At 36.0% G+C, this 14,427-nt stretch overlaps 1 protein-coding gene, 1 long non-coding RNA gene and 1 pseudogene across 4 annotated transcripts; 1 reads left to right on the plus strand and 2 right to left on the minus strand.

Moving 5' to 3' along the window:
• Positions 1–1,834: 1,834 nt before the first annotated feature.
• On the minus strand, positions 1,835–4,086 carry LOC103957513 (annotated as a pseudogene).
• Positions 4,087–4,992: 906 nt separating this feature from the next.
• On the minus strand, positions 4,993–14,181 carry LOC103957566. 3 transcript variants are annotated; one of them, XM_018649915.2, is made up of 13 exons: positions 13,959–14,181; positions 13,664–13,881; positions 11,886–12,145; positions 10,032–10,750; positions 7,272–7,556; positions 7,017–7,160; positions 6,845–6,926; positions 6,671–6,733; positions 6,420–6,580; positions 6,222–6,297; positions 6,001–6,060; positions 5,792–5,917; positions 4,993–5,581 (listed from the first exon to the last, which is right to left on the minus strand). In XM_018649915.2, the coding sequence occupies exons 2-13, from the start codon at positions 13,824–13,826 to the stop codon at positions 5,345–5,347; spliced, it is 2,376 nt and encodes a 791-aa protein (XP_018505431.1). In that variant the 5' UTR covers positions 13,827–13,881; positions 13,959–14,181; the 3' UTR covers positions 4,993–5,344. The 3 variants fall into 3 exon arrangements, with proteins under 3 accessions (XP_018505431.1, XP_048437970.1, XP_018505432.1); XM_048582013.1 differs by having other exon boundaries at positions 10,032–10,747; positions 13,664–14,181; XM_018649916.2 differs by having other exon boundaries at positions 13,664–14,181.
• On the plus strand, positions 7,584–10,293 carry LOC125476193. The gene is made up of 4 exons (XR_007257526.1): positions 7,584–8,453; positions 8,587–8,723; positions 9,343–9,630; positions 10,160–10,293. It is a non-coding gene; the product is annotated as an uncharacterized LOC125476193 (long non-coding RNA).
• Positions 14,182–14,427: the final 246 nt, after the last annotated feature.

The following is a 14,427-nucleotide window of genomic DNA, read 5'->3' on the forward strand; positions in this document are numbered from 1 at the left end:
AGGAAAATCAAATATTTGAAGTAAACGAATAATTTTAGATCATGCTTGAAGAAACTCATCATAAACCAATTAAAGCAACTGAATCCACATAATAAAATAGGTCTCTATAGAATTTACATTAAGAATAGAGAAAATAATGTTTAATAAACAATCGATTGAAACATATTATTGTTAGACTATTGTAAGGCTAAGCTCACCCCCTCCCCCTTAATGTAGATAATATCGTTTATTTAAAAAAAAAATCATTTCACAATTAATTTAATCACATTATTATCCATGTGTGAAAGACCTTTTTTATAACCGGCATTACACGCCTCTTAAGATGTTTTGAACATGTTTAAAAATAAAGAAATTGAATCACATTATTGCTAGCCTACATGAGGTACTAATTAAAAAAAAAAGCACCAAAAAGTAAATTATTAAAAAAAAATATTGTTAAAATGACGAAAATGCCCCCGCCTTATTTGATGCATTATTTTGGGAAGCCTTTGAACTTTTTTGTTTTGGGGGCATTTTTGTTCAAGCATGATGACACCAAATCATTATTCACCTTTTCCATTCTCTTTATATATAACTAGCCTTCAGGCACGTGCTTACGCGCGTACAGAAGACATTTTTTGAATCACAGCATGACATATGCGACTTACTCGTTTTAAATGTATTTATATATGTAAATTGACAAAAGGGAAACTAAATATTTGAAGTAAATGAATAATTTTTTATCATGCTAGAACAAACCCCTCGTAAACCAATTAAAGTCGCTGAATTAACATAATAAAATCGGTTTGTATAAAATTTACATTAGGAATGGAGAAAATGATATTTAATAAACAATTGATTGAATTACATTATTGTTAGCCCATTGTGAGGCTAAGGGCACTCCCTCCCCCTCAGTATAGATAATATTATTTGTTAAAAAAAAATCATTTGACAATGAATTTAATCACATTATTATCAGCATGCGAAAGACTTTTTATAACCGGCATTATGAATAAAAAAAATGATCATTTGATAACTAATTGAATTACATTATTATACGCGTGTGAAAAACTTTTTTATAATCGGCACTATGCACCTCTTAATTAAAAATTGAGAAATAATATTTAATAAACAATCGCGTGCAAAATGAATTTTTTTAAATCACAGTGCGCTACCCATGATTTATACATTTTAAATGTTTTTGTCATTTGTTTATTCTTTTATTTCTTCTCTTTCATTTTTTTATTATTTTCTCTCTTCCCACTTATATTTATATTATATTTTATGATAGCCAAATTACCAAATTACCCTTACTCCATTCAATTTGCTGTTGTATTTTTTGTGGCTGACGGGCATTTTGGTCCAACCATGTGTGACCCCAAATTTTTGGCTGCATGTTCACTGTTCATCCCAGGTATGACAAAATTATTTAGAAGTAAATTTACCAAATTACCCTTGGATTATTTTATGCATTCATATTTCATGCTTTGAAATTTTTTTGGCCAAGGGGTATTTTCATCCAATTATTTTTGTCGAAGCCGGTGGCACCAAAATTTTTGTCCGCATGTGCACTGTTTTGCACTATGCACTTTTCCATTGGCATTCTATATATAATATAAGATACATGTTATATTCATCTTCTTTAGGATCCAAATCCGATAAACCCAAAGTAGAACCATTAAATGTTACTAACTACTTGAGCTATGAGTCGATTGCAGATTACGTATCATTTTAATGTGATACTTTTATGTTTATGAGACAAGCACGTTAAGACACATTTCCTACCGAGGATTCTATTGTCAATTTAAGTAGTTTTGTGAAAAAGGAAACGAAAGAAATAAAGCAAACGACACAATGCACGAACTACAATAGTTACAATTTAAGCATATGTAGGTCGAAAGGTCGAACCAACGTACAACAACTAAATCACAAAAGACGAGCAATTTTCCAAGATAGGAGTTGCACACCATATTCCTCTTTGAAAACAAGAGTTTGATAAGTTAAAGAAACTAATAGAAAGTAGCCGTACTCCTATCGGTTAGCAAGACCTTCATTGTGTGTTCATCGGCTCAGGACTAGAGTTCAAGATGTCCAACAATGACTTCTGAGGCTCCAACTCCTCGTGCCAAAGTGGAAGTTTGTCACCCGTATAGTAGTTTCTAGTCACTCCATCAGAATTGATATGCAAAACCGCGCAAATGGAACGGAAAGAAAGGGACTTAGCCAATATATGGTCTTGCATGTTCGAAACAAAAATACTGATATGATTGCCCAAGTCACAAATAAAGTCGAGGGGAAAAAAGAACATACAACTACAGTACGGACAACACCCCCACTGGCACCATCTCGTGCAATGGCAAGAGAAACGGCCTTGACCACCAATTGCTGCAATGGTGCCACCCAAGATTCGTAAACAATAAAGCTCAAAGCCAAACTTTACATAACGATAGCAATCCTTTTATTTGTCACAGGGAATGCTTGAATAATATCATCACCAACTACATATTATATATGATGGAGCCATAAAACGAAAATTTTAGTACCGATTTCCTTTCAAATGATCAAAGTTTGCTTGCAATATTGTTTCATTTAAGTTATTTATTGATGTAAAATAGCGACCAAGTCAAGTCCCATGGAAACTTAGAACTTTTCACGACCAATATGTTCCGAAGTACTAAAACTTTGAATCTGCAAACACGAAGAAATACATACCTCGGCTTCATCCTTGGTCATTCCTTCTTTCCATGCTGATCGAAAAATCCATACAAGGAACTGGAGCCAGATCCTACAATACGAAATATTAAGTTAAGCCAAACTCTAGGGAAACACTATCAAACTGAACATCCTTGGAAGGCAAAATCACATTTAAAGGTTTAAAACTTCCAAAAAGACATTTCAAGTTTTCAAGCTATATCCAAAATATGATATGGAAACCAATCACAATGGCATGGGGATAATAGGGATATCATATCTGAACATAACCCTTGTTTTGGCCAGTATATATAAGTTGTTGATCCCTCAAATTCCATTCATTGACCCCAAAATGAATTACTGAAATGTCATTGAGGCACATCCGGCATTACCAATCAGTTTCAATCAAACAAATCCTATGACATCTTTTTTGTACAAGCAGTGCAATTTCATCCCACAACCGTAGCAGCTCAGTTAGAAACACAAATTTGACACTTAGTTGGAAAAAATTCTAGCATAACATACCTCCAATGGCAAAGGGCAGCTCTAGCAGTGTGCCACCAAGGGGAATTCCATAAATCTTACCGCCTTCGTGCTTGTCCTAGCCGCCAACAATCAACCCCGTTTCCAACATATTCTGCCAAATCCAAAACATCACAAGGCTACAAACAAAATCTCACACCACAATACCAACAAACAAGGAACTAAAACAGTAAAATAAAAAACCAACCTTCTTGCCATAAGACAGCAGCCTGACGAGGTTTGCATAAACTTTCACAGTCGCAGGTTGCCCAAGCTGAATGCTGAGAAAACACAAAGCCATCAGGAAAAAAAAAAAAAATCAAAGGAGAATCATAAAAAGGAAAAGAATCGCAGAACAAAATAAGGAAACACTGACGTGTGCTGATGGAGCAAGTAGCGCATGTAGTCGGAAACAACTTGGGAATCGGCAGCCTGGGAAACCCAAAAGGGGAAAACATTGGAATGGTCGGAAAAAAATTAAGAAATTGATGATATTGAACTGAAAGAAGTGAAATTTGACAATATGGGTACCGATCCAGAGCGGCAGACGTAGACATTGTCGGTGAGCTGAGTGATTTTGTTGGAGGCGCGATTGGCCACGTACACTCCTGCAAGAATCAAAAGGCGTTTTGGGTGAGTGTTGAAAGTGAAAAATCAGCTTAGGGTTTTGGTGGAGGAGAGAGTGAGGAGATTTACCGGTGCTGGTACGAGAGTCGGCGGCGAGTATGACGCCTCCGTCGTAGGTGACGCCAATGATGGTGGTACCCATGGAGTGAGGGGCGTTGAGATCCATGTCGGAAGAAGCCATAACGAATTAAAGGTTGGGTTTTTCGGAGGAAATTGAATTTGCAGAGAGAGAGAGAGAGAGAGAGAGAAAGAGACGAGGGGCATTTGTTAAAGTTGTCTTAGTGCACAAGTTCTTTGGATTTTCAATATTATGTGGGTTTTGGGTCATTTGGCCCAACAGAATGTTACATTTGGGCTTCAATATCTTTGTCGAATCTCTCCACCTTTATAATCGGAAGAATGTAAAATCTTTTAGAGCCCGTTAACATTTCGTAAAATAATTTTTTGTTTTGCAAATACAAAAACGGTTGAAAAATACGTTTGGGATACTGTTTTATGAAAATAAACTTAAAAATAGAAAAGGTAAAAATAATATTTAGCCTAAGTTTTTGTAGAACATCAAACTGAGGTTTACTTTGTTTTTCAAGAACAGTTCTCAAAAATAATAGAAAAAGAATATGCATTATAAAACAAATTTAGAGTTTAATAAAAGATAAAATTATGTATCACCATTGCCATTTTCTCTACCGCCATCACACTAGCCACCATTACCTCCACTGTTTTACCCTCGCCACTACCACCATTGTCCACCATGACCATCGCCACTTGCACTCGCGCTTCACCCCTACCACCATGGCCATCATTATATCCACTGTCTCAATGTTGCAGTCATCACCACTGTCACCATCACCACATTCTTCGCACCATTGCCACTATCACCTCCACACTGTTACTCACTACCACCACCATTGCTACCAACACCACTCACGTTTCAACACTAAACAATAGTTATGAGTGTGAGGTAAAATTGATGTGTGGTGATTATCAACTTACATACATACATACATACATACATACATACATACATATATATATATATTAATACATAAAAAATGGAAAGGACACGTCCGAGATAAAATATAGAGTGAAAATCACCACTCTTTCCTTTTTTCATGAAACTACTTAAATTGACGATGGAATCCCCAGTATAAAATGTGTCATAACACGCTTGTCTTAGAAACATAAAGCATCATATTAAAATGTTATATCAATCCGTAATCATCTCATAGCATTTAACAATTTAACTGTTCCATTTGGGATTAGCACCTCTCTTCAAATTGCTATTTAATTTGAATTTGCCTTATATAATACTCTCACCAAAAAATTAATTAAACTACAAGATTAAAAAAACCCAAAATTTTACATCCATTCCATTCCACCACTTCTGGGGATCTACGTGGATTTGCCAAGAGGAGAACATCTTTTTATGTTTTCTTCCGTCGGAGGTGAACTTAGCAGCTCATTTTCCTCAATAGTAATAATGCTTGGGATGTCTTGTAAGAAGCTATTAATAACGGAGTTGGTTTCAGACGACAAAACTTCCAACTTGCGTTTCCAATTGCATCGTTGTCTTCGACCCATCTTCTACCTTTATTTTTCGTGTGTCTTCTTCAAGTACAAAAGAATGTTCAAGTAGCTGAACAGCCGATGGTCTCTTGGCAGGGTCCCTCCTAAAGCACAATTCGAGGAAGTCCTTTCCTTCTGCAGATAATGTATCAGGAATATCCGGGATGCTGTTCAGAAGCTTCTGCATAACTTCAAGCTGACAGATTAAAGACACGAAGATGTTAAAAACCAATAAACATGATCCGACTTAGACAGAACTCTTCTTCCGTCTAGTCATCCTGTACGCGCATAAAATCAATCAAGGCGATTTACTCTCCTGATTGGCTGCATATTTACCGTGAACAGGATGACTAGAGCGATCATCTTTATCACAACATTCTGAAAAATCATTTTATCATCGACTTACTAGTGTTAATTCACTCCAAGGAGGTTTTCCAGTGAACATCTCAATGATGGTACAACCCAAGCTCCATATATCAACGGCCAAATCCAAATCTGGATCCACGTTGTTCTGCCTAGACATCCATATGAGCTGCACGGAACAAACAAGGCGTCTGTAGTCTATATGCAATGCACACGCCATCTAAATTTTACAGATAAAGCTAGTGCAATTACCTCAGGAGCCATCCAGTTTGGACTGTGCTTGAAAGAAAGAATGTTTGATTGCCCATTGAGCTGAATTGCACCAAACAAGTTGATTATTCAAATATAAATTCTTCAAGAAATTATGTTGACAGACATTAAACACGATAGGCGTTTACGGAATTAAATACTCACATTAAAAAAAATGTTTCCGACATTAAACATGATAGGCCTTTGTGGAATTAATTACTCACATGTTTTGCAAGCCCAAAATTGGCAAGTTTAACAACTCCTGATGCATCAACACGCAAATTTGCAACTCTTATATCCCTAGAACAATCACCGATCCGGAAATTCATTCAGTAAAGAAAAAGTATGCTTGTGATCAATCAAGAAATGCAACACGCTGATATTAAAATAGCACTCTATGAAGTCGCAAGCATTATTCTCACCTGTGAATCATCTTCCTGCCATGCAGAAAGTCCAGCCCGGAGAGGATGTGGCCAGTGAAATTGCGGACTACAGATTCCGTCATACCTCCAACGAGGTTTTGGACATATTCATCAATGGATACGGGAACGTACTCCAAATATGAGCACAAGTGATTATCAATCTGCATTTGCGTAAAGAATACTCCCCAAGTTGAGTAAAACCGGCAAAGATTGGTTTTCAACAAATGTGAACATGTCAGAAAGAAACTCACTACTTCGCTACCGTAGTACTGCACTATATTCGGATGCGTCAGGGTACGGAGTATTTTAATTTCCTGCAAAATATTTGGTTGGTCTAGATAAATTTAAGCTGAAGGCAGACAAATAACTGCAACTCCCATGTGAATTAACAAAAAATAAAAAAATAAAGGACTCCAGAAATGGACCTGCTCCAAATACTTTATACGGTCTGCATCTAGAACATAATTGAGATCAACTTCCTTCATTTCGCACAATGCCCCGGTCTTTCTGTCATACGACTATAAATCGTTAACATATTCAAAACAAAGTAACTGTCAAATTGCCAATGCAGAACAGAGCTCATAGATATTAACATACCGGTTGGTCGCGATATAAACATCGCATGAGGTACAATATCGAATAATTCTTCCCTTCTTCCATTGACCTTGAATCGATGACACCGGTAAAATTTCGGCATTGTAATGCATGCTAAATGGTTGTAGTGGAGGCAGAAGATCTTGACTACAAGAAGAAACTCAGACAAGAAATCTGTGTAACTAATAGAGTAGTTGTAAGCAGTAGATTAATAGAAGTTTTTCATGATTTCCTATATAAGTCCTCTGAGCCGCGTACCTTATCTTGGACCCCTGGTACTTGCCGGAGTCGGAAACCAATCCCGAGTCGCAAGTCGCGCACGACGTATCGTCGGGAGAATCTGATGGCATTCTTTTTCTTTTTGGTGACGCTTGAGACATTTCTGCAATCTGGAATAAATTTTCACTCCATAGAGAATCTATTCCAGATTGCAGAGGAGAATCTATTCCTTGAAGCTCGGAAAAAGCTGTTCCAATTGGAATCGGGCTCTTGAATTGTCTAGTTATCTCCTCAATAATTTCCCTGATAAACATTCCTTCATACCTGGTAGTTAAATTTGAAAATGAAGCAAAACTACGTAAGATTTATTAGCAACTGCCAGATTAAATCAATTAAAAACATACTTTAAAATCCTTGAACTGTAGTATGATCTTATACATTTTTTTTTTTTCAGTTTGTCATTTGCAGTTTTGAACAAAAATTTTGAGAGATTTGTTATATCAATTTTTTAAAATTATTAATCTGTCATCACACCCAACTTTGTTAAGTTTTTTATTCAAAATAAATCATGGACAGCTGTGTTTAGCGTTACTTCGGACACTTGAATACTCTTTCACAAGTTTTTTATCTTTTTTATTTTTATGCAAGATATATTAGGAATAAATTGATTTAGGATTTTTGACCTTCTTGTCACTAATTATCTATTTTTATTTGGGATGACACAAAACTTTTGGCTGGTAAAAAAAACATGCATGGTTCATTACCAGAACTTATTGTCAACTACTCAAACGAATAATATTGGACTTACTAAGACTAACTCCAACCCAAATTAATTGATAAGATTTTTTTTTTCTTCTGAAAACATAGGCCCTCGGCCGGGACAATGGATACCCAATAGTGTTGATTATATGTATAGAGTTCAAATCACACGCGCACAATTTTCCCACTTTCTGGAAGCCTCTCCGACTCTCGATTGAATCTCCTCTCCTCAGTTCTCCCCCTCGGATCTCAATCGTCGATTCTCACTCTCCTCCCTCTCGATCTCTCTTTCAGAGTCCAAATTGACTCTCATTCTTCTCGATTCTTAGACTCCCTCTAGAATCACGATAGTTGAGCTCCCTCCCCCAGCTTTTCTAAAGTCGACTCCGAGTCTCCGACCACCCCCATCTACTCCTCTCAACTTGGACCACTACTTCACGGCCTAGGTCTCCTGACTCCTAAGTTATGACCAGTCCATTTCGAATTCTGAGTTTTTAGGGTTTTTCTAGATTAGGGATTTTGAGTTATTGTGTTCCATTTTGGTTTCAATTAATTTTGTACTCTGGGTTTGGGACCCGGGTTTTTGCACTTGCAGGCTCAGCAACAAACGGAGTAAAATGAGAAGCTGAAGCACTAAGTCTAACAGTGGGACTCGAAGACTTTTCTGAGCTCCTTCCCAAGTATTTCAAGCACTACAATTTCTCTAGCTTCGTCAGGCAGTTGAATACTTATGTGGGTATTTCTTCCCTTTCCTAAATTTTGATTCGTTCGTGCTTTTTCTGAATCTGATTGTTGTTTTCGTGGTGATTCCGATCGAAACTGTGAAATTCGGAATGGTAACGCGGGATCAATGTTCAATTAGGCTTTGCAATTGTTATTTTAGCGAAAGGGTTATCGAATTGGAGGTTGTAAATAAGTAAATTGTGAAGATAAATGCTGTATGTCTGGATTTATCTCACCTAATTTTAGCCATTATTGTTGAATTGGATTCTTTGTCATTCACTGGGTTCCCTTAGGTCTAGGAGATCACTATGTCATAATCTCCACAATTTACTTATAGGGTCAAATCTCCACAAATTCAATTTGTGTTGGTTATCAACCAACACAAATTCAAATCTGTTTTGTTTCATACCCTAAACAAATGGATAGATTACTGCAATGTTCTATATATTTTCAAAGGGTTTTATTCAATAATTTTCCTGTCGGGTTATTTTGGATTCGGACATTGATTGGAATTGGATGTCTCATAGACGTTATTTTTTATTGGATTTGGATAAATAATATTAATATATGCTGCTGGGCACAATACGTGCTTCAATACTCCCCTAATATGTGTTGCTGCATCCTACAGTGCATCCTCAATTTTCAAAGATAGCTCCTGCAAGTGTCATATGTGATGCAGTGTTGATGTGCATTGCCATGCAGCAGCTACAGCCTCATTTTATAAAAAGGTTGTATTTTTTGAAAAGAAAAAAAAGAGTTCGACCGTTGAACCCGAGGACCCACCCTGTTTCAAACGGGCCGGGTAAGGTTCAATTCCATGTACCCGGCTCGGCCCGTTCCGTTACAGATTTAAACGGGTAAAATCAGGCTCCTTCAAAATTGGGCCCGACCCAGCCTGGCCCGTGCCCACCCCTAGGTAAAATGTAATTTACCCTTAAATTTAAGGGTCAAAATAATTTTTTTAAGCTATTGGTGTTTATACTGAAATTTGGTTGGTTGATTTGTAATTGAAGTTTGATTTGTTTAGTTTATTTAAATTTTATGTAAATTAAAATTTTTTTTTTTTTTTTTTTTTGTTAAAACATTCGTAAAAATAAATTAAGATAACATAACTCAAAGTTACAAAAAAATTCTTATTACGACATTTTATGTCTTGAAATCTAATTCTAAGGGTTGGGTGACATTCATTGTTCAAAAGACTTTAATTCTACCTTGTATTTGAGTTTGGGTTCGAATTTTTATTTTTGGTCAACGAAGGAGTTGGTCTAACATGAACTTAACTAATTAATAACATAAAGAAAAAAAAAATGCAATTACCCATTAGTCGTTCTGAAAACCCAGGTTGTCAAATCTGCACCTTCGGTAAGAGCATCTGTCCACCGCTGTATCTTTTCTTCTTTATCTGTATCTTTATTGAAGTGCTCTCTATGCTTCTGAATTGCTAGTGCAAATGTACCCATAGCATCTGAAGGACTCAGATCGTAGAATATTGGCAGAACTATTTGCTTCAGTGTTCTTCTGCACTCCACGATATGCACCAGCTCCTCAAGACACCAGATGGAATCCGCGTACCTACTTGAGAAGACGATGACTGAAACCCTAGACCCTTCAATTATTTGCTTCACTTTGTCTGACATATTTTCCCCTCTTCTTATTGATTCGTTCTCCTCCATAAAGAAGTCAATGCCGGCGTCTTTCATTGTCCAATAGAGGTGGTCCGTGAAGGTTTTGCGCGTGTCTTCACCATTAAAGCTCAAGAATACGTCGTAGGGTGAGGAGGATGAGGAGGATGAGGAGGATGAGGAGGAGGAGCACGGTGAAGATGAAGATGAGGTTTCAAGGGCTGTACTTGTCATGTAATTTCTGCCATATGGGAACTGATGGTGGTTTGGATCACCTAGCTGCATTAGGGGTGATGGTACCATACTCGGACCTATTTCTAGGTTGTGGGGATTGGCTGCTCTTGATTGGTTTGTTGGGTACTCATTTATATCTTTACCCTTCTGAAAGACTCGGCAAATCACCCATTCATTCTGCTAATACCACAATAATTTAGTCAGATCAGTTAATTATTCATTATTTGATCCATAATATGAAATCTATATGCATGGAATAGTATAGAGTGGAAGACATAATAAATCAACAGGGGGCATGCATATCTATGTGTTTTTTTTTTTTTTTTTTTTTTTTTTTTTTTTTTACTTCTGATATATGTTTATTGGATTTTTTTGTTCTTCGCTATTTTTGTATTGCACGTGTATTAGCAATTTATAGTATTAATTTGATATGTTGTTAATTATAAATTCCTTAGGGTTTTGTGGATATCTTATTGATATTAATTTGATCGATCCATTGAAAATATCGAAAATTATCAATAATGTAATATGATACTATAAATTGAAACATAATAGTTTTGAGGTTCATAGAACTTCATAGTATTAAAAACTCTATCGTCAAGTTCATGGAATGGGTCGACTTGATTACTATATTAGTCTTCTAAGTTGGTTGGGAATATTATGATCAACGTAAAAGTACTAGCTGGGTGTAAGATATTATATAAGTACTGGAAGCCTTAAAGGGAAGGGATTCTCATTTTTCAAAAAAATAAATGAGGATATCCTCTTAACCGTTAGATTTGGCTTTAATAAAATCATGTGGTTGAGATTATGTGGCCTGTGATTTAATCTCAGCTACAAAATTTCATTAAAGTCAAATCTAACGGCCAAGAGGGTGTCCACATTTTTCAAAAAAAATGGGGATCCCTTTCCTTAAATGACCTGGATAAGTATTTTATATATATATATATATATATATGTATGTATGTATGTATATATGTATATATGTGTATATGTATATATATACATATATATGTGGGGACTGTCATCTATCACAACGTTTCACAAATCTTGCATGGAATCATGCATGCATGCTCTAGCTCAAGTCAATGTGTTCGTGTATTCACAAGTTTATCTCCCTAGCTCTATCTAGAAAGAGAGAGAGATTGGAAGTGTAATTTCAGTTTCACAAGTTCATCAGCCCTATAGTTCTATTAATGTCAAAGATGATTTCAACTAATTAGAAGATTAGTTAGAATGGAAATTAAAACTAGTTGTTTTAGATCCTTAACTCAACTTATACTTAGATGGTATTAATCAATTTAATTAGGTATACCTTGGATGTTCTAAAGTCGGATTTAGAATCAATGCGATATTCATGCATGATCCAGTTGGATTTTTTGCCATTAGGAACTCGGCCAATGTAGAAAACACGGGTCTTTCTCATCCCAGCCCGCTTAGATGTGACACTGTTGTAGATCACCTTGTCTCTCCCTGTGGCCCTCCAGTAACCTGTGTTTGTTATCAATGTTGTTGAGTTCTTCCAATCCCCTAGGCTGAAGAAGTAACACTCATTTTCTCCCATTTTCGCTTTTGCTACAATAATTGATCCAAGAAATTACAAGTTCATCAACACTTTACTAAGTTAGACACAAGAAGCTAATTTGTCTGTAGACACACACACACACACACACACACACACACACACACACACACATACAATTTTCACAACAATATACTCGTGAGTACTGTTGTATTTGGTATTAAATCAATACACCTAAACTAAAAAGGTTTAGGATATCTTGGACGCAAGATATTTGGATTGTGTTTCCTAGTTGGTTTGGGATTTAGTTTTAGTATAGGATTTGGTTTCCTATATTCTAGGGACTCTTATGTAAACCTAGGACATAATAGTAGTGCCAATAGATTTTTAGTCATCAACTCTGAAATAAATGAAATTTCGAATAACACTATATTGGAGTCTAGGGATGCAACATATTTTGAAGACATTTCCTTTCAAGACTAGAATGCAAAAGCAAGTGATAGATAGATCATGCACTAGTACTGACAAAGCCTCCACAAGTATTAGCTATCGAGTTACAAATGAAGAAGAGCCTTCAACATAACTTAGAAGGAGTAAAAGACCTAGAGTGCAGAAGAATTTTGGTGATGATTTTTATACTTTTTTAATTGAAGGTGATCCAACAACATATAAGGAAGCCATGATCTCCGTCGATGCTCCACTTTGGAAAGAAGCTATAAATAGTGAAGTTGAGTCTATTTTACAAAACAACACTTGGGAGTTAACGGATTTACCACCCAGTACTACAACAATTGGTTGTAAGTGGGTATTTAGGAAGAAACTGAAACCTGATGGAAGTATAGATAAGTACAAAGCTAGGCTAGTAGCCAAGGGATTCACTCAAAAGAAAGGAATTGATTATTTTGACACTTACTCTCCTGTGTCTAGAATTACTATAATTAGGATCCTCATAGTATTAGCCTCTATACACAATTTAGTAGTTCATCAAACGGATGTTAAAACAACATTTTTGAATGGAGACTTAAATGAAGAAAATTACATGGAACAACCTGAAGGATTTATAGTGAAAGGTCAAGATATGGGTTAGAGTTTTGTGTGTGAGAGTTTTTGAGAGGCATAAGTTTGGTTTAGTTTACAACAAGTACAACTAATTTGAATAATATATACTTTTGATCGAAGAAGAGTACATACGATGAAACATGTAATGTTCATATGCAAAGTTCACATGAGTTAAATACATTTTATAAAACATGGTCCCAATTAAAAATTAATTAAATAATATCGTCAATAAGTAAAAGAAATTTAAATCCAACAAAGAGCCGAAAACAGTAAGCAAGATTTACCCACTAGCTACTGCTCTGCGCCCCACCCCGCTCCCCCCCCCCCCCCCTCCGCCGCCTCCTCCTCCTCCTCCTCCTCCTCTTAACGGATATATATACGTAGACAACAAGCTGATTGCAAAAACTACAAAACGATGGATATATAGAAATAGATCAAATTTGTGCATGTGACGGATGAACTGAAAACAAGGGTCGGATTGGAACTATATATATAAGTATGTATGTATGTACCAGGAAGTTCCCAGGGTTCGCATTTGTTGATATCAACATCGGCGATCGCCCTTACAGTAAAAGTGGCATCATTTATCTTGTTCATGAGATAGGTGATAAGTTCTTCTTCTGTAGGATGAAATCGGAGCCCTGGTGGCAACTCTTCCTTTGGTTCTGCTGTCATGATGTGACGATCTCTCAAATTTCCTTTTGAGGGTTTTGTCCGGCTTGTCTGCCTTCTGCTTATATCACAAAGACAATTATATGAGATCGATCGATCAAGAATACTACTTGAATTACTCAATTCGAAACTTACTAGGTTGAAAAAACTATCTAACTTTTCTTCTTCTCCTAAAAATACTCAACAACATAAACACTAGATGGGTAGTGAAGACTTGTAGGAGCTGGTTGATTAAGTAGCTAGCTCTCACAAAACCAAAAGGAAAACAGAAAAGAGAAAGAAACTAGCTATTGTAAAGAAAAGTAATTGGGGGCAAACTCTCTGTGCGATGGTGAACTTCTCACCTACCATGGGTCCTGAGATAAGGTTGCCAGCTTTATGGTTTTTAATATTATCAAAGATCATGAGCGAAATCCTTGTTCCAGAAAAAGATTTTTCAATGTGTTCAGAGTACAAGATAATTCATCACGTATTATTATACAAATGATAGAATATATGTATTAAAAAATTAATAACTTAAAAATATACAATTTTATACCATTTATATAAAAACACGTAGTGTATCAATCATATTATGATGAAAAATTTCTCATCTTTTGGGACT

Source organism: the organism of the source record quoted next, unplaced genomic scaffold (genome assembly GCF_019419815.1).
Source record: "Pyrus x bretschneideri cultivar Hongxiangsu unplaced genomic scaffold, Pyrus_bretschneideri_v1 Contig1, whole genome shotgun sequence".
NCBI classification, from domain to species: domain Eukaryota; kingdom Viridiplantae; phylum Streptophyta; class Magnoliopsida; order Rosales; family Rosaceae; genus Pyrus; species Pyrus x bretschneideri.